The 26,923-nt window shown below is 39.6% G+C and overlaps 1 protein-coding gene across 1 annotated transcript in view; it reads left to right on the top strand.

Moving 5' to 3' along the window:
• Window positions 1-26,923, top strand: part of LOC138000830 (uncharacterized) — a 243,738-nt gene that overhangs the window by 188,583 nt on the left and 28,232 nt on the right. Inside the window, exons 36-51 of the mRNA XM_068847495.1 lie at window positions 8,022-8,164; window positions 8,670-8,897; window positions 9,952-10,205; window positions 10,394-10,502; window positions 10,979-11,317; window positions 12,540-12,575; window positions 13,275-13,389; window positions 14,933-15,004; window positions 15,614-15,685; window positions 21,462-21,533; window positions 21,784-21,855; window positions 22,637-22,708; window positions 23,543-23,614; window positions 23,772-23,843; window positions 24,161-24,232; window positions 25,849-26,891. Of these exons, the coding sequence (XP_068703596.1) occupies window positions 8,022-8,164; window positions 8,670-8,897; window positions 9,952-10,205; window positions 10,394-10,502; window positions 10,979-11,317; window positions 12,540-12,575; window positions 13,275-13,389; window positions 14,933-15,004; window positions 15,614-15,685; window positions 21,462-21,533; window positions 21,784-21,855; window positions 22,637-22,708; window positions 23,543-23,614; window positions 23,772-23,843; window positions 24,161-24,232; window positions 25,849-26,891 (2,843 nt within the window). The remainder of the gene's footprint in view (window positions 1-8,021; window positions 8,165-8,669; window positions 8,898-9,951; window positions 10,206-10,393; window positions 10,503-10,978; window positions 11,318-12,539; window positions 12,576-13,274; window positions 13,390-14,932; window positions 15,005-15,613; window positions 15,686-21,461; window positions 21,534-21,783; window positions 21,856-22,636; window positions 22,709-23,542; window positions 23,615-23,771; window positions 23,844-24,160; window positions 24,233-25,848; window positions 26,892-26,923) is intronic.

The raw sequence follows: 26,923 nt of genomic DNA, 5'->3' as shown, positions 1-26,923 counted from the left end.
GGAGGTTGTCTTGGATTGGGTGCCCTAATAGTAACTCAGCAAGTGAAGGGAGTTTGTGGTCAACGGGGGTAGCTCTTAGACAAAGAAGCGACATGTTAGGGTCTGGCATTTTCGACTTCAGGAGGGCTGACTTCACTGACTTGACTTAGCTTTCGATAAACCCATTGCTACGAGGGTAGTGGGGGGAGTTTGTAATGTGCTTAAAACTGAGGTCACAGCGAATTCTTGAAAGGCCTGGCCGGCAAAACGTGGTCTGTTGTCAGATCTTACTACCACGGGGATGCCTTGCTCGCTGAACAGCTGCCCATTATTTTGACCACTGTGCTGCTGTTTTTCTCCCCACTCGGTGTAATTCTAACAAAGGGGTACTTTGAGTAATAATCAGCAACTACGAGATATTCGGAGCCATCAAGAGTAAAGAGATCAGCGCCAATGGTGTGCCATGCCCTGGGGGGTACCTCTGAGGTGATTAGGGGTTCCTTTTGCTGACTATTCTGGAGCTCTTCACATGTACTGCATGTTTTTGTGGTTTCTTCTAAGTCCTTGTACAAGCCTCTCCAGTAGATTGACGTTCTGGCTCTCAGCTTGGTTCTCCCGGTTCCTTATTGTGGCACGTGTAGTTTCATCAAAATCTCTTTCTGCAGCGCGGCGGGAATGATAATACGATGTGGTTTCATGACTATTCTGTCTTCGGTGGATAGCTCGTGCCCGTAGGGCCAGTATGGCTTTAACAGTGTTGGGACTTGCTGGAGGTGTGCCGGCCAGGCTGCGTGGATCATTTCTTTCAGTGCATTGAGCTCCGCGTCCAAACTGCTCTGTTCTTTGATCTTCTGAAACATGCTGTTACTAAATTGAAGAAAGATCTCGTGTATTTGGACGTTCATGCCGGTGATAGGGTATTGACTCTCTTGTGATAATCTTGACAAGGCATCAGCGATTTCCATGTCTTTGCCTGGATGGTACCAAATGGTGAGGTCATGGTTGCAATCTCAGTGGCATCCGCTGCAGACGCGGGGAAGCAGCTGTCAAGTGTTTCAAGTGAATGCTTTCTAGGGGCTTGTGGTCAGTGTGAACGGTAAAACTTTGCCCGTGTAGGTAAGTGTGGAATTCCTCGCAGCTGTAGACAACCGCAAGCAATTTCCTTTCGATGTTTGCATACCTTGACTCAGCATCCTTTAGGGCTTTACTGGCGAAAGCGACAGGTTTACGGTCTTGTGTGAGGGCAGCACCTAGGCTTTTCATGGAAGCATCAACTTGAAGAATAGTTTCTTTCATTGGATTGAAGTATGTCAGAGTGATCTCGTTGCTGATAGAGTCTTTGATCTTATTAAAAGACTCTTGGTGCGCTGCGCACCATTTAAAACAGTTGTCCTACTTCAGAAGCTTACGGAGTGGGGCTGTCAGTGTACTCAGGTTTCGGATAAACGGGCCCATGTAGTGTACTAGCCCTAGGAAGGTTTGCAGTTCCTGGCGATTTGTAGGAGAAGATATCTGCTTCAAAGGTGAGACCTTGCCTGGGTCTGGCTGGACACCATTTTGGCCACAAATTACTCCATAGAATTTGATCTTGTTTTGCTTTGTGAAGCACTTGTCAGGGTTTAGCTAAAGCCCGGTATCTATGCAGCGCTTTAGCATTCCGTGCATGTTGTGGTCGTGTTCCTCTGTGGTCTTTTCGAAAACTACAATGTCGTCTGCAATCCCTACGACGCCTTCGTATCCTTCGAATGTTTGGTCTATCTTAGTCTGGAAGACATCTTGAGATATTCTGAGCCCAAAGGGCATGCGCTTGAATCTGTATCTACCAAATGGGGAATTGAATGTAGTGAGGTAACTAGATTCTTCATCCAAGACCACGTTCCAGTACCCGCACTTTGCGTCTACAATAGAAAATACTTTAGCATCAGCTAACTTTGGTAGGATTTCTTCTAGGGCGGGAGTGACATGACATTCTCTCTGAATGGCTGCGTTGAGGTCTTTGGGATCCAGGAAGAGCCTTAACCTCCAGTTCTGGTTGCGGCGGTAAACAAGGCTGTTGACCCATTGTGTAGGTTCGCCTTCTTTGATCTTTGCTAACCATCTCATCTAGTTCTCTTTTGATGTCGTCTTTGAGGCTGATTGGCACACGCCTTGGGGGTGGACAACTGTGGGGATATTAGGGTCAAGCACTATGTGGTATTCGCCCTGGAATTTCCCCACTCCATTGAAGCATTCGGGATACTGACTGATCAGGTCGTGTTTGTCCTTAATGGGCTGTTCTTTGGAAACTGTACTGTCACAGGGTGTGGGGACGCTTTCCTCTATAGAGAGGTTAAGTGTCAGCAGTTTCAGGTCGGTGGACGTCGGGAGGCCAATTATCGCTGGGCCTGGGGTATCTGTGACATAGAAGGGTGCTCGGGTGTTTTCCCCTTTGTATGAACAAGGTATGGTAACAATGCCCTGATGCTTGATTTGCGAGCCGCCATAGGCAGTGAGGATGACATCCAAGGATGACAAGGAACCTGGTCTGAGACTTGCATGATCGTCTAGGTTGTGAGGATAAATTTGACGATAGAGCCACATTGGAAGTATGTTTTCGTGCGCACCGGTGTCGAGCTGGGCCTTAAGGATGGTGTTCTTGTGGGTGTCCTGTGGAAGGTGTAGATTAATTGATAAGAATACTTCATCTCTATAAGGATTGGACTCTCTGCGCGAGACACCAGCTATGGTGATTGATTCAAAAACAACCGACTCAATGCTGCGGATAATGTTGATTCGGGGCATGTCTGTGAGGCTTGGCTTCCGACTTCTTCTAAGTAGTGAAATCATTGTCCTCGGGTTTTTGATCTGCAGACTTTAGGGAAGTGGTTTCGCTTTTTGCAGTACAGACATGTCTGACCACGTGCTGGGCATATAAAGGTCCTTCCAACGTAACAACGTAAGACTTACAAAAGTTTACAAGAGTTTACAAAAGAGAAAGACAAAATGTTTACAACCAAAAAAAAGAAGGAAAACAAAAAAAAAACAATTATTTTGGGAGTTCAAAGCATGTTACTTGTCGGATCGACCCTGTGATGTGGCCAACTGTCAACAAATAGCACAGATAGCAATGTACATTGAGCAAAAGAAACGAGTTAGTATCATCATGCAGGCACCGAGCGAAGGCGCTACAACAGAACAATTAGCTTAGCACCCTAACACCAACGTGTATGTAAATTTACGTAGTGTTTGTGATATAAAAATAAGTGTGCAGCAGCGTGAATAAAACTCCTGAAGAGTGAGGCTTCAAGCCTTACGAAACAGGCCTGTAGGGCAATTACCATGTAGCCATGTTTTAATTCTCACAGCCAAAAATGAAAACCATCATCTCGTCACACGTCAAACAACTGCTTCCAAAATTCAACACAAATAGCCGACAAAGAGTGTAACTGCCGAAAAAAAGATCAATACCCCCTCCAGGGAAAAGGCCTCACATCAAACGTAGTCTACCAAGCAACAGTTAACACTGAAATAGAATCATATGTAGGACTCGCGACAAACTTCAAAGAACGTTACAGAAATCACACATCTTCCTTCCAACATCCAAACAAGAGACACAAAACTGAATTATCAAAGCACATGTGGACACTCAACCACAACAAGCCTTTCAACCTAAAATGGAAAATTATCAAGCAATGCAAACCTTACAACAACATTGCTAAGAAACGTAATTTATGTCTTTTTGAAAAAATGACACTCATCTGCGAAAAGGATCTCTGCAATCTAGACAAGGGAACTGAGTTTGCAAGTTCATGCCCCCACAGAAACAAATACCTTTAAAATAGAACTTTATAATAAAGTACCACAATCTCCGAAATTGTAAAATAGTAATCACACGGTTTATAGTACACAATAGCGCTGTTTTTATGTCTCATATCAACGGTAATCCCGCTTTTACTGCCAGTTTCTGTAATTTTACATGATGAGTGTGGTCATATACAAAACAGAGCTATAGTAATTAAACGATGAACTACCTCTGAAGGTTTGCAACCAATTTATTATATATATATATATATATTATATACCAATTTATATATATATATATATAACTGCAGACAGTACTGTTTCGGCCTTCTGGGCCTCATCAGTGCAGTGCTGATGTCTGGAATGGAGGTTAGGCTTATAAAGCCACCCCAAATGTCCCACACATGTGGTACATCTAAGCCATGCCAGAGTGCTCAAACTAGCGAGCTAGTGAGCATGCGCAATTGCTAGCGGCAATGACTCATCCCAGTAGAGTGCTCAATTTGGACATGAAAGCAAAAGCTTTGTAATGCCAAAGAGCTATATCTAACTGCAGAAAGTACTGTTTCGGCCTTCTGGGCCTCATCAGTGCAGCGCTGATGTCTGGGATGGAGGTTAGGCTTATAAAGCCACCTTAAATGTCCCACACATGTGGTACATCTAAGCCATGCCAGAGTGCTCAAACTAGCGAGCTAGTGAGCATGCGCAATTGCTAGCGGCAATGACTCATCCCAGTAGAGTGCTCAATTTGGACATGAAAGCAAAAGCTTTGTAATGCCAAAGAGCTATATCTATATATACAGTACTTTAAATTCCAATACTAGCCCTCAGAGAGTGCTCAACAACAAAGGAGTTGGAACTGGTTATATATATAGGGAAGAGTGGACTAGTTTTTCATTGCAGATTGACAAACTTGTTTCGTAGGAGCATGGCACTCTCACTCTTCAGGATCTTATGATTCTATTTACATAAACGCGGTATTTATGCGTTCATTTTTTCATCACACTTGGTTACACATTGTTTGGTTCTTAATTACACGTTATTTAGTAAAAACCTACTTGCATGCCGGCAGCTGCTAACTAACTCTGACCTTTTGTTAAGTGTGGCGAGCTTCGGGTGACAAATTATGTAATATTTTTCAAGTGTGCATAAGTTACTTCTTTTTGTGGTGTTACAATACATACGTGCTCTGCCTAGAATTTTCCCAGTGTTCTTATACTCTGTTTTTGCTTTCTTTAAGCGCCATACATATCTGCTTAGCTCAGTTTGATTACTGTACTTTTCCATCCTAAAAGATTGCTTGTGGTTGGCGAACCTCCCCTTAAAGTCCGTGTCCGTGAGCCCTACATAGTGCTCAGTCCCCTCGCTAGATGTGACAGAGGCCTGGTACACAACGCCCTTTGCGAGGCACTGATTGTCGAGTGGGCACTCCTCTTTTTTCCTGCAGTTGCATAGCCTTTCTTGCGTGTTTCTGCACCTGATTCTAGTAGTAGGCGCTTATTTTTTAAATCTATTACACTTTTTACGTTAGGTATGCAACTGTATGAGAGCTTTAGGGTACTATGATTGAAAATTGGCCTTAGGACGTGGCCCCTTGGGAAACACTCATTGATGATCCGCAAGAATTCTTTCCCTAAGTTGGTCTTGACTCGCGCATCGAACGGGGGATTGAACCAGGTAACATTCCGTTTTCTTAACCTGCGTTTTTTTCTCCTGTTTTCCCTTGGGTGGAATTTCAATGTGTGCTGCTATTTGCTTTTGTCTAATGCCGCTTGGTAGGGTGGTGCAGCTTTGTTGAACACAGATTCATCTGATGAAATATCCGATAATCTCTGGTTTACGCTCTCTGGGATACGTCTTAGAATGCTGGAGGGGTGGTTGCTCTTTGCACGTACATATTGTGGTATGTTTCCAGGTTTCATGAAGGGGTGGTGCCTTCCGGTGTTTAAATCGAGGGTCACGTCCAGATAGTTCACTATCTTTTTGTTTGCACCGATAGTTATCTTCAATCCATTGTCTGCGAACAATTGAGCTATTCATTTCTTAATTCGCTTGATGGACCGAGGTGGCTTGTGTGACACGGTGAGCCCGTCGTCTCTGTAGAGGCCTATTGAATTGCCACAAATGCTCTTTAATTGTGAAAGCATGAAGACTACTACAAGTTTACAGGACTCGGCACCACCGTACGATCCCATGGTTACGTCAAATAGTCCACCAGTGGCGTCTCTTTTTACCCAAGGGACGTCCTCGCTGAATAGGAGTGTTTCGCGTGCATAATGATCTCTCTGTCTGTGAATGGAATGTTCACAGCGGCAAAGTCAATGGCATCAGATAACAATTTTTCTGTAATGGAAGGATGAAAATCCACCATGTCGAAGCAAATAAAGAGCGCCCTATGTTTATTTTTGATCGCGTTAAACCATTCAAGCACAGAACGTGTGTTTCTCCACAAATTTACTTTGGTTGCTAGGGCGGTGTTTTTCACGATTTTCTGGAGTATCTGCTTGGCAACTTTTCCGATCGCGGACTTTGTAGGGTTGATCAGTCGTCATGTCGGCGCATTGTTGAAATTTGGTTTATGGTCTTTTAAGGTTATAAAGGCATCACGCCTTGTCATGGCTTCGACTCTGTTGGCTAATTCTAATTCGCCTTCTTGTTGATCTTAATTTCCAGTCTTTTTTCGGCTTTCTCGTAATCTTTCTGGATGTTTTTATCAAGGAGCTCTTTGTAGTGACGGGGCTTCATCCGATAGAAGCTGGTGGTCTTATCTGCCTTGACTGTTAGATAGTCATCGTCACTAACTTTTTTTAGGTCTTCGTTTACTTCTTTCTGGAAGTCGTTGATACGTTCGTGGAATTCGATGTTCCCGACTAGTTCAGTCATCCTACTTTTGAAGAGTGGGAAGTTTCTGACGAGTGGGAGCGCCATGCTCCTACGAAACAAGCTTGTCGATCTGCAATGAAAAAGTAGTCCACTCTTCCCAAAATATATATATATATATATATATATTTGAATTAACAAGGCTGGAAATCCAACGATGTAGTCCCAAGCTAGTAGGATCCGAAGGATACACGACGCTTTGCTATGAAATATTAAGTGATTTGAGTGTACAAATAGCGACAGCGAACTACTAGCAGATCCATTAAATGAAAAACATATTGCCGTGAGTGGGAATCGAACCCGCGTCCCCCTGGTTACTAGTCGGGTGTGCTAACCACTGCATCATCACGACAACCCTGCTGGAAACAGAGCAATCGGTGAGGTGATTGGTTAGCCACGGGGTTCCCCGGCGTTTAACATTCAGGAACAGGACGTACATCGGATCATCCGAGGATGATTCACAGGCTACCAGCTAATAACAAATTATATATTTGAATTAACAAGGCTGGAAATCCAACGATGTAGTCCCAAGCTAGTAGGATCCGAAGGATACACGACGCTTTGCTATGAAATATTAAGTGATTTGAGTGTACAAATAGCGACAGCGAACTACTAGCAGATCCATTGAATGAAAAACATACTGCCGTGAGTGGGAATCGAACCCGCGTCCCCCTGGTTACTAGTCGGGTGTGCTAACCACTAGATATATATATATATACATACACACATACATACATACATACATACATACATACATACATACATACATACATACATACATACATACATACATACATACATACATACATACATACATACATACATACATACATACATACATACATACATACATACATCCACATTAATACAAGTATCTACTTAACAGATGCATTAACAGTCATATTGTACTACTACTGTTTATTCAAATTTGTTACTAAATGGTGTTACAGGGAAACCTTGTAAAAGGATTGGTGAGGGTTTCCCACTCATCAAAGTTTCCTTGGAGTTTTGACAAAGATTTGTTTGCAGTGTATTTGCATTTTTTAATTTGGCTTATTTACTGTATTTTAGTTTCTACCTTCCAGTTGACAAATCCTGGTTACAGTGAGTGACCTGTTTGACAGCCATGTCTGTATATTGTTTTGCAATACTGCCTTTCAAGGCAGGTTTTCCGTGGCTAACACTTGCACATGCATTATCTCTTCCCTGGCACTTTGGGTACCAGTCACCATATTGAAATTCGTTCAGAATTCAGTGAAATGAAGTCGATGTGGTAAGATAACAGCCACAACTGGGCATGTTTTGAGCAACGTCTAACGGAACTTGCAGGCGAAGTTTATTTGGTCATGCAATCAAAGTAACATGACATCTCCTTATTTTAGTTCATCCAGTTTACATGTGGAATACTCAATCTGGCATCATATTTGTGTTACTTGGAGTTCTCACGGAGGTTTTTGGAAAATTTACAAAGATGGAAGACTCTTAGACTTTGATAGAGGGCTCAGCTTTGGAAAGGTGATATCAGGTATTAACCATGGATTCGTAACAAGTTACAACAATCTGCAAGCTTTCCATCATCTTTTTCAAAAATAAACGGAAAGAGCAACACAAATCAATTTTTATTCAAAATAGTCAGCAGATCAAGAGATAGTTACCCGTCTACACTTAAAGCCGGTGCACAGGCTTACAGTAGAAAGCAGAGAAGCACGTCAAGCTTTCCTTATTTACACTATCTGCCAAAGAACAACGACCAATTGTGTCAAAACTACACAAAGACTCGTGAGGGTTTTGTTCAACGTTCAGGCTTGAAAAGACATGCATAACACTATGGTTCTGAGAGTCTAAAAGGTTGGACTTGTAACATATTTGAAAGAGTAAAGCAAAATAACTTCCAGGTTTCAATTATTGAGAAGCCCTGCTTTCTAAGAGTCAGAAGCAATCATTGAAATATACGTAGAGGCAAAGTCTAGCTCTCATTTTCATTTACAATCACTGCCTGATCACACAATCTTTTACAACATTTATTTCAGAAACAGGGGTTTTCGATATATCATTTAAACAAAACAACGACCTGCAGAGATCAAGATTGTGCGGAGTTAACATATGGGACTTTGTGCAAACAGCAAACCAAGTGTACCGACTATCCCTTGGCTGTGGAGAAGACACTGGCAACATCTTGCAGTGGTCTGATTTGAGAAGTAAAGCCAACCCCAACAGCTTTATGTCCACACTAAAGACCCCTCCCTTCAAACACCGAGGTAAAAATGTCAATATCTATATTTCAAGAGGTGAAATGAAATTATGTTCATGTTACTGTGCCACCAAACTACGCCCCACCACGTGCGTGAAAACTCTTCACAACGCAAAATCCCTTGATTCCCAGTTACTGGATGGGCGAGCACATTCAATTTCTAATTTCACTGATGGTTTTACAACCAATTTTCTGTGCTGTTTACAGCTACACATCAAAGTTAAGTTAAGCAGAAGAGGAAAACAAGAAAATGTGTCTACAAACTCGTGTACTCAAGGGCTTTACACTCAACGTTTGATATTCCAGAAAAAACGTAAAGAATCTTCTACTCAGCCGTTTCTTTAGATTTAGCCAAGCCTAAGTGCGGAGCTCCCGGCTTATTATATTTTTATATCCCTCCAATGCTTGACTACAACTATATTATGTTAAACCTGGATTGAAACCAGCGAAAAATGCAAGAAAAATATATTTTCCAAACCGTACCTGAACACGAAAAGCATCCACTGTCAAGAGCTTTGCTGACGTAGCATGGCTGTGTAGCCGCGTCGAGCCACAGAAAGAGCGCAAAAAATTAAGCCTCGTTCAGGTGTGAGTGTGAGTGTCTGACCTGGCTTGAGCCTGTGATCCAATCAACAACCAGTCCCGGGTCAGCAGTCAACTTAAAAATAAAACAGCTGACCTCGAAAAGGTCTAACTTGAGCCCGCGATATGGTTACGTGATACTGGTCAGAGGATACCTTGTTTTGACACGTGTCAATTGACCATAACATTGATGTCCAATATCAAAGATGTTTGCTGTAAACTAGCTATAGTGTTGCTATAGTGTAAACTGGAGTATTGCCTCCTCGATGAGCTCTAAACTTGAGCCCGTGATATGGTTACCTGATACTGGTCACATTGGCATACATGGAGAAGCGGACGTATGGACGTTCATGACGTCATGGCTATAAAACCAAATTTTCTCACATCGATGTGTTACCATATTTTCTTAGCTATGGTGCTCTGCGCACGCAGAGCTCCACTAATAGTAAGTCTAATGTCCTGAAATTGTCATCTCATAGGCCTAATGACTGTAGCAAGCGATAACTCAGAGGGAGAAGCTGTTTTGGAAAGTCCCATGTACAACAGATCACCAAGTGGATATGGAATGTGCCTTCAGTTTGGGTTTATTATGTTCGGTGAAGGAGCTAAATCATTAGAAATTTATCAATACATGAATCAAAACACTTGGATGAGGATATGGAAAGTTTCCAATAATACTATTCCACACTGGCGCTATGGGCAAGTGTCTTTCACATCTCTTACAAAGAGTAAGGTAATAAGCGTTTTTAGGTATATTTGTTAATTTTGTGCTTTACAAATAATTATTTGTATCCTCTCTTAAGGTTTGAGGGTGGGAACGCAAACATCTCAGTCTTAGATGATTGTTTCAAAGTATGAACTGTGATTTATCTCTGATTAGTGACGCAAACAAATTGACCAGCACTTGTTCTGTTTTCATAGGTAATAGTGAAAGGGGTGGTTGGTAATCTACCTGGTTTGATAGCCATTGGAGGAATCTCTCAGACTAAGGGCTATTGTGATGCAAAGCCATCCTCAGCACACAGTAAAGGTTATGTTTCACGTATAACTGAAGTTTAAAACTCCATTTTAAAGTTGTTACGGACAGTTCTTGTTAGTTTCCAATGCTTCCTATCAATAAATGTGGGGATGACCATTGCATCTTCTTCTGCAATCAGTTAAGTTGCTCGCGACTGTGATGATAATTCTGGTGTAGTGTCATTATATCTACATTTGCATATGTTTCGCAAACAATTTAATATGTAGTCGTAGTCTGAATAACCCTATGTCATGGTTAGGAACCTTTTTTCTCTCTGAATAACAAAGTTACGTTTATATCTGTTAATGTAAGTATGTCTAGTAAGGCAACTATTTGAAGCAACAAAGGGGATGTCTGGAATAAAAAAAAAGTGCTTTATATTTTGTTACCAATAAAACCACAACAAACTTCTGGGATTGACGAGACTAGTATATTTCAATACTTCAAATAATGATGATTTGCCAATAGCTTCTTCTTTTTGCGTCTAGCGTGCAGTGAAAATGTGGAGCCACCTGGTGTCATTTTGTCACCTTTTCATCCAGGATATTACCCACCTAACTCCTTCTGCAAATGGTTTCTAAGTGCCCCAACCGGTCACTTGGTACGCCTTCAAGTCCTTGACTTCCAACTGCAATCAAATCCTCTTTGCAAAAATGATTTTTTGGAAGTAATTGATGGTCCTGAACCAACAGCTCAGAGCTTAGGGCGATTTTGTGGAGACACTATCCCAAGAATTATTGAATCAAGCGGTAATACAATGCTTATTATCTTCAAAGCTGACAAAGACACACAGAGATCTGGCTTCAAATTTCTCCATTCCTCCAGAGGTGAGTTAAGCCAAACTATGATACACATTTTGCGAAGATCGCACCATATTCGGTTTCCAAACACAAATTGGACGAGCCTGAAGTTCTTATTTTGTGTAACAGAAGGCACAATAACATTTGCCTTTATTTTAACAACATGACCAAACAAACAAAACTTGACTCTAGACATCGTTTAATACTTACAACAAAGGAAATGCAAGGAGTATCTACAGTCCATCTGGATGTGTAATATGCTGGCCATAACAATAAGTCAACAAACAAATTAACGAATGTGAGAATGATAAACACATATGAAATGAAATGTTGATAGAACCCACTGGGAACTCGGAAAAATGCGAGCCCCAAAAGCCCCCGAGCAAAAGACTGATTTATGATTGACAAACTATTCAAATTAAAGGTGACTTAAAGATAATTTAACGACAAAAAAATGCTATCCTCATCCATTACAAAGTTTAAAAAATGCCATTTCTTTTTTTTTTTAATTCAACTCATCAAAATTATCTGCACATTTCAAGTACACCAACAAATTAACTTTTGAGGTTTTACTATTTTTGTTTCACTGCTTTGTGGTTACTTACTGACTAATTATCACGGAACCTCATGGAAACGTCTCAGGTCTAGCCAGCAGGTCATTGTGTTAAGATAATAGGGTTTAACAATCAAACGCTGTCCAATCCCTCATAGAGACAAATAACTACGTTGCTTTAGTTTTTCCATATTTCTTTCCTTCCCTATCAGCAGTGCACTTTGTAAAATTAAGTATTTTGCACTAAATCTCTATGTATTTTTTTAGTAATTACTTCTTAGTTTTCAAGACAGCTTCTTTCGATAATAATATTGCCCGAATAAACTTGGCTTTTAAACCTATACTACTAAGGTATTACAAATTGCTATTACTGAGTTTCGATTAGTGAGATTAACCGATCTTCCTGTGAGTAATGATCTACATGCACATTGAGACAATTTACACAGGTGAAAGAAATATACACATAGACAGTGCATTGATTATTAGTAAACAGCTGGTTGGTTTTTATGGCTTAAGGACATCATCTGTTTTTTTTTCTTCAAGCTGGTTGTATAGTTGATAAAAGTGTAATCTCAAATTTATTTGTGCTCACAATTATCAACTATCATAAATTGTTAATGGCTTTTATCTTTGATAAGTAATTAAGCTAAAACTTGCTTAGCTATTTCTTCTTGTGTCCTCAATATTCCCCAACAGAACAAACCGAAGACAAGATCTGCACCAATAAAAGAGGTAATCTCCTGTTATGAGGGCTCAGTCACCTTATAATAATAATAATAATAATAATAATAATAATAATGATAATGATAATGATAATGATAATGATAATGATAATGATAATAATAATAATAATAATAATAAAGAGAATAATTTTTATTAATAAACAGGTTTTGGGCATGCAATCAAAGTACTAGTAGAAGAAGACACCTCCAGAAACTAACTCCTTCATATCGTTTACACATACACTTTGTATCTGCAAGACACAGGGTCGCCTAAGTCGGAAAAAAATAACCTTTATAGGATCACTGTTTACTTGTGCACCTGTAAGCAGGAGCACTGTTTGAACTCATTCTGCACTCATTACAATAGGTAGAGTCAAGAGAGTATGCCAGCACAATGAAAAATGGAGGTAAAAGAAATATTCCAATCAAAAGATTAATTACGTATGCCACATTGAATCAAAAGAATTGTATATATTGGAAGTGCAGATTATAGTCACCGAGTCCTTCATGGGAACAGCCCAACAAATTGACCTGCTCCCGACTGTGTGGCTTCATTGTTCAGCTTTAGAGCAGTGCACCGGCATCACACCCTGGGGGTCATGGGTCCTGAATTTGTCAGGTGTCGAGAAGAGAGTTGATTAAATTGTACAGATAAATGCAAGGATCACGTCTCACAATGTCACTGCATTAACATATTTGTTTACCCCAGACTGTCCATCGGGATGTTCTTGCTTTAAGACAAGCGACAATGCCACGACATTTGCAGTTAAGGGCTATAAGCTGGGAGCCATGCCAAAGACCATACCATCGTACACAACTGCTTTGTAAGTTCAAAGCTGTGACATTGTTTTCATATAGTGATGTCATAAAGATAATTCTTTCATTATAGTAAATGTGGCTAAATGGTTGGCAAGACGAAATATGTAGCAGGTCAAATCATTAATGCTTAACGAAAAGTACAGTATGTTGCCCAGTATCCGGACACTTCAGTTTAGAAATGTTGTAACTTTCCTTCCTTAGTCGCAAGAGTTCTGAAATTTGGCCCAAAGACAGTCTATTTAGTCTGTAATATGACGAAAAAATATTTAAGTTTTTTACCTTCGTATCCGTCATGAAATTAATATTTTTGCAGAGCTCGAATGTTGCCCAGTATCCGGACAGCCTGCACAGTATCCGGACACTACAAGAACAACGTAATTAAACATAAATTTGGACAGGAAAGCGACTTTTAAGCCCATCTTGCTCTTTCAAAGTAGTCTGGCATCCGATTCCAAAAATATAAATCGGCTTGGGAACCTAGCATCTTGAAACAAAACATAATAAATTATTAGGGTATGGTGGGGAGAACTACGCGAGCGGCTGATCAAGGATAGTCTAGGGCTGTGAAGAGAAAAGACAAAAAAAGAAACTAACAAAAGCGATTTATTTTTGTTCTTTTCCCTATAACATCCTTTTCAAATGTTTATTTGTAATAAGTCTTGTCCGGATAGTGTACGCAGCTAATTCAAGGATTTTGCACGACAAAGAAAACACTGTCCGGATACTGGGTATCCGACATCCAAAACTTAGTTGATGTTTATGGCCTCCGTTATTCCAAACTAGTAATATTTTAAAGCTAATTATTGCATTTTTTGAAAATTTAACTTCTTTAAGTATCCTAACCTCAAATATTTTAAAATTTCTTTGAAACTATCACATTTTACAAGCCTATATTTGAACAGCACTAGTTTTACTGCGCAGTAAACAGCGTAAATAGTAGCCATGAAAATTTGACTCACCTGAACAGAAAGGCGCCTTCTGCAACTGTTTCTCAAGCTGTGAGCCCGCCAAAACTTGGGTTTCAAAGCTGGAATGTTCGGCTTTCTTTCGGAATACTTCGTTTACCAAAAATTAAGAAGGGCTCCGGAAAAATTGAGTTTTCGTTTTAAGTGTCCGGATACTGGGCAACATACTGTACCTTTCTGAAACGTAATTGCATGTAAGATTCATTGGTTTTCTATTTTGTAATACACAGAGTCAAGTGCATTGTAAGCCATAAAACGTATACGCTGGTACCTTGGTTGCCAGATTGTACTTGAGATATGATTTCAGTGTTACCAGTGTTTAATGTAGGTACTGAGGTCTCTTAAGTGTAAAGCCTTCAACTTTTTTTTCACGTTGCTGACACGGTTGTAATCATTTTTGTTATTTTCTGTGTTGCTGATATGATTATGATTGTTGCCATTATCATTGTCACTGCTTAGAGTATTAGGGTCTGGCACCCAACAAACAGGCTGATGTCTGCCTGTATTTTATTTTTCTGGTCTCTCTGATGACATAACACCTTATGGGAAATGGAGGTAATGATCCTTCCTTTTTATCTGTCAGGTTATTTGCCAACAACAGAATTAGCCAGATCAAAGAGAAAGCTTTACGTAAACTGACACGTCTAGAGTACTTGTAAGTTGCACTTCATTATTGATAAATCTAATTTCATTTTACAAATATGTTGGATCAGTGTTTTATTCCGCAGAAAAAAAAGAGCTAAAAAAACAAATCAATAAACTTGTTGAACTTTTGTTGCTTTTAGTATTTCCTGCTCTATAACTGTTATGTTCAACTTCCCAACAATCAATTGAATTTTAAAGCTAATTGAACTTGCTTCTCGCTTTAGAAGGATAATATGTATCTTTGAGACAACATGCAAGCGGTATGAAAGCTCAAAACTGGAGAAAAACAGTGAAGAGGGAACAGCTGGATCAGTTCGGTTAGAACTAAGCGCTCTTTCTTTTTCAGGTTGCATGTCATTAACGGGACCTGATTGGGCAACAATTCCAACTTAATTCAGATTGGCTATCCAATTATAATATCTACAGTATGTTCCTTGTGTCAAACTAATAACCCAATGAATGATCATAACCGAGTTTGATGCAAAGAGTTGTAATAATTTTTTGCTACAACTGTAAGCCATAACGGCAGAGATAATAATGGCTCTAGCGGTCTCATTTGCAGGGTCAGATGATCGATTTTCTTCTCCCTATGACATCTTTTTCCTTTTGTACCTGACAGAGATCTCAGCCACAATGTCATTTTGGTTTTGGCAGATTATTCATTTCAAGAAAACAAAGAGCTAAAAAGCATGTAAGCTGTACAATGCATTCATGTTGATTTTTGCAACAGGGATTATCGTATCAGGTGTGATGACATTACAATCACCTGAACTGTCATGGCATGTTTTTGGTACACATACTTTTTTGATTTGAGCTGTGCCAAAATTTTTCTGCCATGTAAATGGGGCTTTTGTTTATTGGTATGGGAAGGCGTATATCTTTTGCGTTTAATATGGTGTTTCGGAAAAAAAAAATTAATTCTCTGATCTGCTGTGAATGGAAAATCGCCAGCGATAAACTGGATTTTTGTGGGGTTTCGGTATGACATAATTTGAAGCCATTTCACTGCTTTCTGTGAGTCAAGTCAAACATACACATAATTTGGTAGATCAAAAGGTGTGATTTCCATCCTTTCACTTTTTACAGTACGCTAGAAATATCCTGGAACCGATTTCGAAATAATTTGCCTTAAACAAGTATATTTCGGTGGACACATAACACCTAAGACATGCACAACATGTAGGAAATTAGCTGTGGTTACGTATGAGAAACAGACCCTACCTCTCCTTTAACTGCGATCATGTGCCATTTAAAGGGAACATCCACTTTCCAAAAAAAAATCAATTCTTACTAAACATTGTTACACAAAGATACATTTTCATAGAGGTCAATTTGTAACATTACTTATTGCTTTCGGGTTAGTCTGCTTCCAGAGAAGGGATTGCTAACGCTTAGTAGCAAGTCTTCTAAGTGACATGTCGGGTACAGGCTGATTCCATGTTCTTTGGAATGACCGACTGAGCAGAATACTCAAAAGAAACAACCCTATTGTGCTAAATCCTTTGCGAGATTTGTTTTACACTGAGATACAAAAGTGAACAAATTTGTACCGGCTACACATTATGACATTTATATGAAACAATCTACACGGTCTACCAGAAAACTGGTGTTGTATGATAGTAATTTCCGCTTTCTAGTGATGATTCTACCAGCAAAATTCTGAGCTTTCTGCAGCTCTGAGATACTTTTTGAAGTGTTAGACCACACCGGAGAACTGTGGTATAGCTTGGTAAGCATTAAGGCATTTATAACCCGTTCTAATGTCATGGCATCAAACAGATGCTTTACCCTATTAATCTGACATAGGCTACCTATGCACGAGGACACAGTTTGCGAGTCATGTTCATCATAGCTTAGACTACTGTCCACCTTCAGGCCGAGGTCCCGAGCAGAAGGAGATGGAGTAACCTTTTTTCCAGTGGGCAGCCTCTGAAGTATCTGACGGGTGCCCAACACCAGCAGCTTGGTTTTCTCTGGGTTTATGCGAAGGTTGTTGTTGCAGCACCAGCTTGCAATTTCTTCTAAGTCCTTGTTGATCGGTTGTACCACATTACTAACCTGAGCAACTGGGAACGAAAGGTATAACTTTGAATCATTAACATATGATTCTAGAGAACACACGTCGGGTATAGAAGGAATGTTGAGGTAGATGGTAAACAAAGTGAGTCGCATGATTGAGCCCTGTGGGACTCCATGGGAGATACCCCGCAAGCTTGAGCTCTCAGCTCTGATCCTGACACATTGCAGCCGTTCCGAAAGGTAGCCCTTGAACCAATCCAGAGAGGCACAGGAAACACCTAACGCCTGTAATGTTTTGCAAGGAGGGTTGTATGATCTATGATGTCGAATGCATTTGACAAGTCCAGAAGTAACACCAGTGTGACTTTCTCGGCATCCATGGCCTCCAGTGCTTTGTCTGTGATCATGACGCTAAGGTTTTTTTGTTGGTCACATATGTCATCAATTGATTAAGGGCAACGCGCTCACAAATCTTTGACGCCACAGGAACTATGGAGACCGGTCGATTGTTGTTTGGTATCTCCTGATCTTCATCATTTGGAAGTGAAATGACTTCAGATATTTTCCACGCTGCAGGGAAAACTGATGACAATAAGGATCCATTTACAATGTCCGTCAGCACAGGCAGAATGCAAGGAAATGCATCTTTAATCACGGACATATATAATTGACCTCAGCTTTTGGTATTCCATAGTGGCACAACACTGCAAACATAACCCTCCTGTTGATGGAATCAAAAGCCTTCTAGAAATCAATGAAGGTGACAGTGATGGGGAGCTGGTAGTCTTATCTGAGAATGTGGACCTGCTGGGCACAAAATCCCCCAGGGCGAAATCCTCTCAGATGCTGTTGTACACTTTGCCAGCAACTGACAGGAGGGATATTCTGTTGTAGTTGGTCATCAAGCTGAGGTCCTCTTTCTTGGGAAGAAAAACAATGACACTAGTGGTCCATTGGTCGGGCAGTGTGAGACTGCTGTATACTTAAGTGCAGAACCCATGGACAACATCAATCATTGCATCGCCGCCATTTTGTAGTGCTTCAGCTGTGATGGCCGCATCTAGTCCAGCAGCTTTAGTAATGTTCATTTGTAGTATAGCTAATGTTGTTTCCACTTGTGTCGGTGGTCCAGTCTGGATATGGAGGTCTTGGGCAGCGGGAAGAGGGAGTTCTTTCCATTCTGAAAGTAATTCCAGATCACTGGTGGGCGAGGTTCCATCTCTTTTCTTCGCTTTAACACTGGTTTTCTTGCCTTTGCCAGAGAGGTTATGGATGTAGTTGTATAGTCGCCCTTTGAGTCAGCCAGCCTAAGATCTTCTATTTGCTTGTTCATCCAACTTATATGATTCATTCAACTCCGAATTCAGCATTTGACGTCAAGACTAGATATCACAAAACACAATAGAATATTACAAAAGCATTTATACAGGCAGAAACCCCTGCTACGAAGAGAAAAAAAGAGTAAAAAGAAACGGCTATAGAGGACACTAAGCTGATCGCAATTCGCGTCTTTTAAGTGGTAATTAAGTGTCCTTCGATAATGATGTTGGTTTGGTTCTTTCTTTCTAAAAAATGCTGTCTTGTTTTCCTCTCTAGTTCTATGAGTAACGGCCAGCGTTTTTTCGTATTCCCCTGAATCTATCTGAATATATCTTGAAACTGATATCTGCTCTCCTTTTCAATGCTCGTTTAAAAACAAGTTTTCTGTCAGGATATTTTAAGGAACGGGCAATATTTTTTGGCTCCGATGCGATGAACTTGCTGAAATTCAATGCAGCATGTGCACTCAATATTCAACTCCCTTTCCATACAACGGTAAACAGATTCACTTGTATTTTCCTCATTTACCTCTTTGTTCTCTGGAATTACAATAAAGCACAGATTTGTGCACAGATTGTACACTTCCTGATAAAATAGATGTTCCTTCAGAGATTTCATCTTGCATTCATTACCTTCAACACTACACTTTCAATTCAAGTTGCTTTCCATTTCCTTTACTGTCTTCTCAATGTCGCTAGTCTCACCTTTAAGTGTGGAAGACCATGCAGATCAGAGTGACCAAGAAGAAGCAACAGGAAGTGAATCGGAGATCAGTAGAAAGTCTTCGTCGAGAAATTGCAACTTGAGGAACAAAGCTGGAAGAAGGTCGTCATGGAAATAGGAAGAAATTGCCGATATGGTCTGTATTGTTTGTAACAGTGAGTATTACAAAAAGGAGATTATCTTCACAAACTCTAAAAACTCTAAAAACCAAAAAAACTATGATGTGTACAGCAAGCTTCAAAAAGATTTATAAGCATGTGTGAGTGAACGTGGTCAAGAGCTTCAATTTACCGTGACACAAGTCAGGAGCAAGTTTAAAAAGCTGATTAGTGGATGCGAAAAAGCGGTCCTTACCGTCAAGACCGCGACAAGCATTGATCGATTCCAAGAGCAAAACACTTACAGGTCTGGTGCAAGGCGAAATAAATGGAAAACATAAATGTTTCTTGATTCTGGTGAAAGGAAAGCAGGACTTGTCACTTCAGCAATTTATGATCATTTCTGCTTAAAAGATGACTAGCCCTTCCTTGATTATTTACTAAACTCCGTATCCTTGGTTTTCCCTTCACGACTTTTGTGTGAGCACATTTCTGATCCTAGTCGGTTGTATGGCAGTCTTTTATGTTAAGAAGACGCCTAATAACATCCCTCGGTCTTCTCTGGTTTGTAGCAGGATCCACAGTTCCATCAATCTGTCTCCCCCTGTTTGATACAAATGCTATGTAACACAATACATGCAAGAGTATTGTCTCTGACTTCTTCTTGAGCACTCTCATATTTCCTCTGAAAGACTCACCAAATGCCTTCTCAATGAACATTCTTTCACTGTTTAGGCTGTAATTAATATACTGCTGTCATGAGGTCAACCCAGCACTAGTATAAGGTTTCATAGGCCAGCTTTGAAAGGGGAAGGCAGAATCACCCAAAATTAGTGGAGGGACATTAACACCTTCAACATTTTTCCCTACCTCAGGAATTGTTTGTCCAGAGGCTGGTTGATTGAAAGATAATTGAATCGTGGGAATTCCCAGGGAATCCACAGATTGCCCAAAAAAATCTGCACCTCCCATCTGCCATGCCCATTTGCACAATTGCAGTACTCTTTGTCAGATTGCAATCCACCAGCAGGACACTTGCAGCCTAAAAGCATGGGAACTGCCGTAGTTTATCCATATCCAATATTTTCCAACGCAGTTCCTCTTTGTTTCTCGGAAAATGTCGGGTAACTTGATCAATCCACAGATTGTTGACAGTTGCCTTTGTAACTTCACTTACAATACCGCAAACTGTTGAGTTGCCTAGGCCAGTCGTCTGAGCTATTGTAAAGAAATAGTCTCCTCGAGCCAAACGGTAAAGGCAGACTGCTAGCCTAAATGCTGGTGGAATTGGATCCTCTGTAACAGTGACCCATTGTAAATCATGTTCAATTCGGCTAAGAATAAAATGGGAGGTTTCTTGAACCTAGTATCACTGTATGCATTCTATACATGATCAGACCAACCACGATTGAATGGCTACAGCTTTCTCGGAAGAAATGAAGAGTGTAAGGATAAAAATTCGTAACAACTACATTCATCTTGTTTTTCCAAAAGAAAAATGAATTTTCTGTTGTAGTTCTACCCGTCGTCTTCTCGACTCTTGCAGGAATTTTGGACTTTGGACTTTGTTTTCAAATACCACGCCATATTCAAAATGAATACCGCTGATTCAATGTTATGTGGCTCCACTAATATCTGAATTAAGTTCGACTCTGGCATGACGTCTGAATCAAAGTTGGGCTTCTCCCGTGCTACAGTCCAAACTAATTGCAATTAAATTCGGCACGGGGGAAGCACAACGTCTAAACCAGGCCTCAAACTTTACTTGACATATCTAAACTTAAGTCCACTTCATCAGCGTCTTCCATCGGAATGATGCTCTCACCGATAGACTGACAAAAACGCTTCTCTCTTGTTGTGTAGGTGTCGTTATCACCACTACCATCGCACATTCCTCGTCTTCCGTTTAAATTTACTGAGGAAACCCGGCATTAAAGAAATGATCTAAGTCAAAATTCAGATTTTTCGGGAGCACATATAAACATATCTCCACTCATTCATCCCAGAGATCTGTTTTGAATCAGTTGATCAGCGATAATATGCCCTGTACCTTTAAAGTGTTCAAAGCACTTACACCTTCAAGTTCAAAGTCATCGCTAGCTCATGTGACTAACCCAAAAGCAATGATAAGTCAACAATGCTCCATACAATCTAAAGGAGTTTGTCACTGTCAAATGAGAACTTAGGGCATTAACATTTGGCTCACTATGCTTTCCTGTTATCGGGCAAAGTTTGGGTAACAGTAATTAGATCCAATTCTTTTCTCCCAGAGATAATTTTGTTTTTGTACTATTTTTAATTACTCAGAAAACTGACGGCAAATTTCATTGGGAAACTGAATCCTTTTGTTTTCGCTGGCTTGGAAAGCCTGCAAGTCTTGTAAGTGCTCTTACATTAAACACTCTAACCTCTATTTCAAACCAGTAATAGTGAGACCCAGAAGGTTATGTGGCCTTTCCTAGAAAGGAAGCACGTCCATGCTTTAGAGTTCGACAAAGTAAAGATTTGAATAAAAAATACCAAGTTCATAACATTAAGTGTCAAACCACCACCTCACTCCGTTGAAAATTCTTGAAGGCAAAATTCAAATGAATCGTTCACTATGTAAATGTATTATTCTTGCACGCAGAGACCTGGGAGAAAATCTTTTGAAAGAGGTTCCAAGGCAATCCTTTCTTGAATTACCAAGTCTCCGTATTCTGTAAGTATTTTATAGAACTGCCAATAAATAAACAATTGCTGCTATAGCGTAAGCTATGTGCACCGTAAAAGCATACTTTAAAGGTCTCCCACAAACTGTTGCTGTCTTTGCCATGAGACATCTTGATTAAAAACCCCACAATGCGTGATATTGCAGTTTTAATATCCTAACTCTGAACTAGTCAAAAGTTATTTATTAAGCTGAGAAATTATGGGTAAAGTGGATTACTTATCTAAAGAGATAACAGAAGGTTATAATGACCTTTTTTATGGTGCAAAAGATCACCCAATGAAGTAAACATTCAATGGGGGATTACAAAATATGCGGAACGACCTGTTTGATGAGCACAAACATTGTGGCAAACAGCATAATAAACTGTTCGATCCTAACAATGCGTCTCAAATAGTTTCATATTTCTTGTTGTTGTTTATTCAAGCTTTTTTTGTTGAGCCTGTTTTATTGCTGCCAACCTCGAATAGCTATGCTAATTGTGGGTTACAAATCTTCTTATGATAAAATGTTTTAGTTGTTGTTGTTAGACCTTTGACAAGGATTATTGGTTTAGGTGCCTTTTCTTCTTCTATTAGGAAGAGAATATGAAGAGTGCCATTTTCCGAGTACGCCCATTACACTCACTCATTAATTCATGCATTCACTTATCCATTCTCAATCAATTTATTTACGATGGGTGATTTTCAGCAAACAAATATTTCCTTCCTAGAAAAAAAATTAAATATAAACTGAATTCAGTTATTGCTCTAATTACCAACATTTTTTGCAGGAGCTTGCGGTCCAATGAAATAAAAACTCTTACGAGAGGAATGTTTCATGGAAGATTTAATTTAACTTATCTGTAGGTATTCTTCCCCATAACAATAGTTGAAACATGATCATAGCACAACCGCAATGATCATGATTTTCCAACTTGTGTTTAAGGCATCAGTAATTTGCATTTTATGTCAACATAAATTAAACAGGTTGCCATGTTCACAAATACTCTACTTAAGATCGATTTGTCAGTCAGAGCTTTCAAGCTTTTTAAGAGCTCATGATAAATTTTCTATTGCATTTTTCCTTTACTACCTTTACTACCTTTTGCACATGTTATTTCTTTTAGACTTTTCAACTCCAGACGTTGCTTTACGTGATTATGCATTGGTCTGAAGAATAGTTTTCTCAGAGAACAATAAAAAATACTAATGATCATAATGGAGGCGTTTAACCAGATAGTGGAAGATTTAAGGCATCAATAAACATTTTTATCATTAACGTAAAACCCCGTTCGAATTCGTAACGTTCAGAAACCGAAAGGCTTTTTCGTTCTTCTTAGGAATTGCAGCACGTTCATTGGGAACTCTTTTTATAGCTCATGGAATCCACAATCAACCTGCTATTATTCATTTGGCGGATATCTGAAATGCTTTGATTTTGGGCAATCAGTCCATGGAATTTGGAATTAACGTGCATGCTTTTGTATGTTTCGAACAATTAAAATGGATCCTTCTTTGAATAATTATATTCATATATTCTTCCTATGATACTTCCTATGCTTCACCGAACGAAGCTGCAATTAGCACCTGATTGCTACATTCTCTACATCTCAAAATGTGCCAACCCTGCTGATAATGTTAGCAGATTTTTTTTTTATCAAAACGCATGTATTTTCCATTTATTATTTTTTTACCAGTTACCTCCAAGACAATTTGATTCAAAGCATACCTGATAGATTATTCAGGGATTTAAGAAACTTGAAAGTCTTGTGAGTATCAATTATACTAATTTCCGAGAATCTTGCTCTAATCTTATTTAATCGGTAGGCTGTTGATAGCCCAGATAATCCAGTTGCACGGTACCTAATAATCACGATGGTTAAATGCTTTTGGATTCAAACTAAGAATGTCAAATTAATTCTGTAGATACCTGAACAATAACAAGATAAAGAGGATATCCATGTCTACATTCGAGGGACTTTCTTCTCTGAAGACAATGTATGTAACTGATGGTATGACATCAATTGTACACTCAACTTGTTAACAAACCCTTTGCACAAAACTTTGCTGGTTTACATACCACTGCCAGACCACAAGAGAAAAATGTGGGAAAACGAACAACAACATGGAAAAAGACTTTCACCGCTAAAATCCAATGTCCGTTTTAATGTGGTAAAATACAGTAAGTGTTCTCTCTCTCCCACACTGCCGTTAGGATATAACCCGAGAACAAGCTGAAACCATAGCAATGGCACTTTATAACCCATTTTTTAAAAACACATAGTTTTAATGCTTTTATATATTATAACATACAGGTATCTAGACAAGAACAAGATAACGGATTTCTCTCCCGAGACATTTCATGCACTGGCCAACTTAAGAAGATTGTAAGTGAAAAAAAATCAGCTAAGAATAAAAAATTAAGGATGTGTGATTGTCACTTCAAGCGTAGTCACGCCAATTCGTGATGTTATATCTCAATGAGTGTTTCCATGATTATTACTGTTAAGATTATTTCTTTCAATGATGCTGTTTCATTGCTGCATTTGTAATTTTCTTGCTTTTGCTTTGTGTTGTTGTGTTATCTCATCAAACAATGCATGGCTCACTCAGTCTAAAACTGAAAGATCTGAAGATCCCAAAGGTTATTGCAGCCCACCCTCATTCCAACAAAAAATTTGTTAACAAATTCTGTAGCGGTGAACTATTACATGTGGTCTCGTATTACACTGTACATGTTGTCTCGTATGGGCCATTTAACAATACCTTTTCTCGGTACTCAACTGAGTTATGATTACAATTCTTGCGTCTTATGTCCAAAGCTTACAGTGTAATCTTCACAATGGTCAACCAAATTGAAACGCCGCTCAATTACTTTATGGTTCCATATTAGATACATTTCTCCGTAACAGCATGGTTTCGACCATAACAAAATAGAGCCACAGTGTGCTTCAAATGGATAATATCTTCGGTTTGACTTCAATGAAGAAGTCAGTATAAATCTTCTCTCTGAATCGTGAACGTTTTACTGATTTGGGATGCATTGGTATGGATGGCTAAGCCACTATCTGTGTGTATCATACCCAGCAGATGCAGTATCAGTGACAAGTTCACCTGAAGATGTTGGCCTGTTTCCAAAAATATGTTTTAAAACCTCATCATATACCAAAATTACCAAGTCTCCCTCCACCCTGACAACAGAGAGCTTAGATTCTAGGACGAGAACGACTACGAGTACCAAATTTTCTCATAGAAAAACAGTGAGCGCGCGCAAACCAGCGTCATTTTGGCGGGAAAAGCGTGTTACCGTCGTCATTTTAGTACGAGGTTTTGCAATAATGTTGTCGTGCCAAAACAAGTCAACAACACCGCAGCAGTTTTGGCATTTTTCGATCAGCAAAAAGGCCCAAGTAACAGCACTAAGAACAAATGAGCAACCTATACTGCTAACAAAGAGTAAGATTGATGGTACAGGTTACAAATCTTTTTAGTATTTTTGCTAAAAAGAAACAGTCAAAACTCGTCCTCGTCCTAGAATCTAAAGGTCCCTAATGGCTTTCGGTGCTACCAGAAAGCTTTGCATGTCTTCTTTCTTTACGCAAGCAAATCACATTCAATATGGTAGAAAAGGTAATGGTTATCAAGTATTAATGAAGCTTAAACATAAAATTATGACTCTGCAATAATATTTAACAATTAGACCCGCAGCCCGCAAGGGCTACAGGTTAATAGCCCATGAGGCGAAGCCTTGGGGGCAAAGGGTCTAATTGTTTTAGTATCACCCAACTAGTCCGACAGAAAAGGCAATAATAAAGTTAGCAAATGCAAGATGAAGAAATATTTATTTGGGAAAAAAACGAAAGAAAGCGTCACACTTTTCGCTACTCGAGGACTACTACTAATAGTCCTCTAGTAGCATAGCCAATCAAAATGCAGGATTTGCATTGGTCCACTAGTTGGGTGAAAGCGAGATCTCAAATTAAAGTTTCATGTTTGTTTTCAGAAAGATGGATCATTTCACCCATTGTTGTTATGCTGTCAGGACCGTACGATCAGTAAATTGTGAAGCTCCTTCTGATGGATTTTCGAGTTGTGACGATCTAATGAAGAATGGAACTCTACAGATTTTCATATGGATTCTGGGGATCTTAGCGTTTTGTGGAAATATAATTGTAGTGGTGTGGAGGAGTTTTCTCAAAGAAGGCAATCATGTTCATTCATTCCTCTTGACAAATCTTGCTATTTCAGATTTTCTGATGGGAGTGTATTTGCTAATTATAGCCACAAAAGATGTCCAGTGGCAAGGCGAGTATTTTCGACATGACCTCTCATGGAGGAGAAGCGTTTTATGTCAATTTGCAGGTGTGTTATCCATGGTTTCAAGTGAAGTGTCTGTGGCAATGTTGACCATTATAACTGCTGATAGACTTCTATGCATTGTATTTCCATTCCGCTTCAAGAAAATATCTGCCAAGCGTGTGTATGCACTGTCTGCATTGGTGTGGACCATTGGAGTTATAATATCCACAATGCCACTAATTCAAATCCCTTACTTTACAGACGAAAACAGCAATTATGGATTTTACGGCCGCTCAGCTGTGTGTCTTCCTCTGCAGTTGTCCTCGGAAAGGCCAGCTGGGTGGGAGTACTCTGTGTCGTTTTTCATTGCACTAAATTTCATAGCATTTATGTTCATGCTTGTTGCCTACATCACTATGTTTATCACTGCAAAGCGAGTCCATTGTGCCGTCAGGTCAACAAGAGTTAGACATGAGACTTCCATGGCAGGAAAGATGATATCCATCATTTTGACAGACTTTTTTTGCTGGATGCCTGTTATTATTATCGGCATACTATCTCTCACTGGGAAGTTGTACGACCCAAAGCAGCTCGTTTATGTCTGGATAGCCGTATTTGTTCTTCCAGTGAATTCCGCAATTAATCCTATCCTTTATACATTTTCAACTATAAACACCAGGAAAAAAATGAAGCCAGTAAAAGGAACAATAAATTCACTTATCAACAAAAGATTACCTCGGTTTTCAGGTAAGTGTATCAGACGGCCTCAAGTAATTTGC

Source organism: Montipora foliosa, chromosome 4 (assembly GCF_036669935.1).
Source record: "Montipora foliosa isolate CH-2021 chromosome 4, ASM3666993v2, whole genome shotgun sequence".
Taxonomy (NCBI): domain Eukaryota; kingdom Metazoa; phylum Cnidaria; class Anthozoa; order Scleractinia; family Acroporidae; genus Montipora; species Montipora foliosa.
This window is presented reverse-complemented; position numbering and strand designations above follow the sequence as displayed.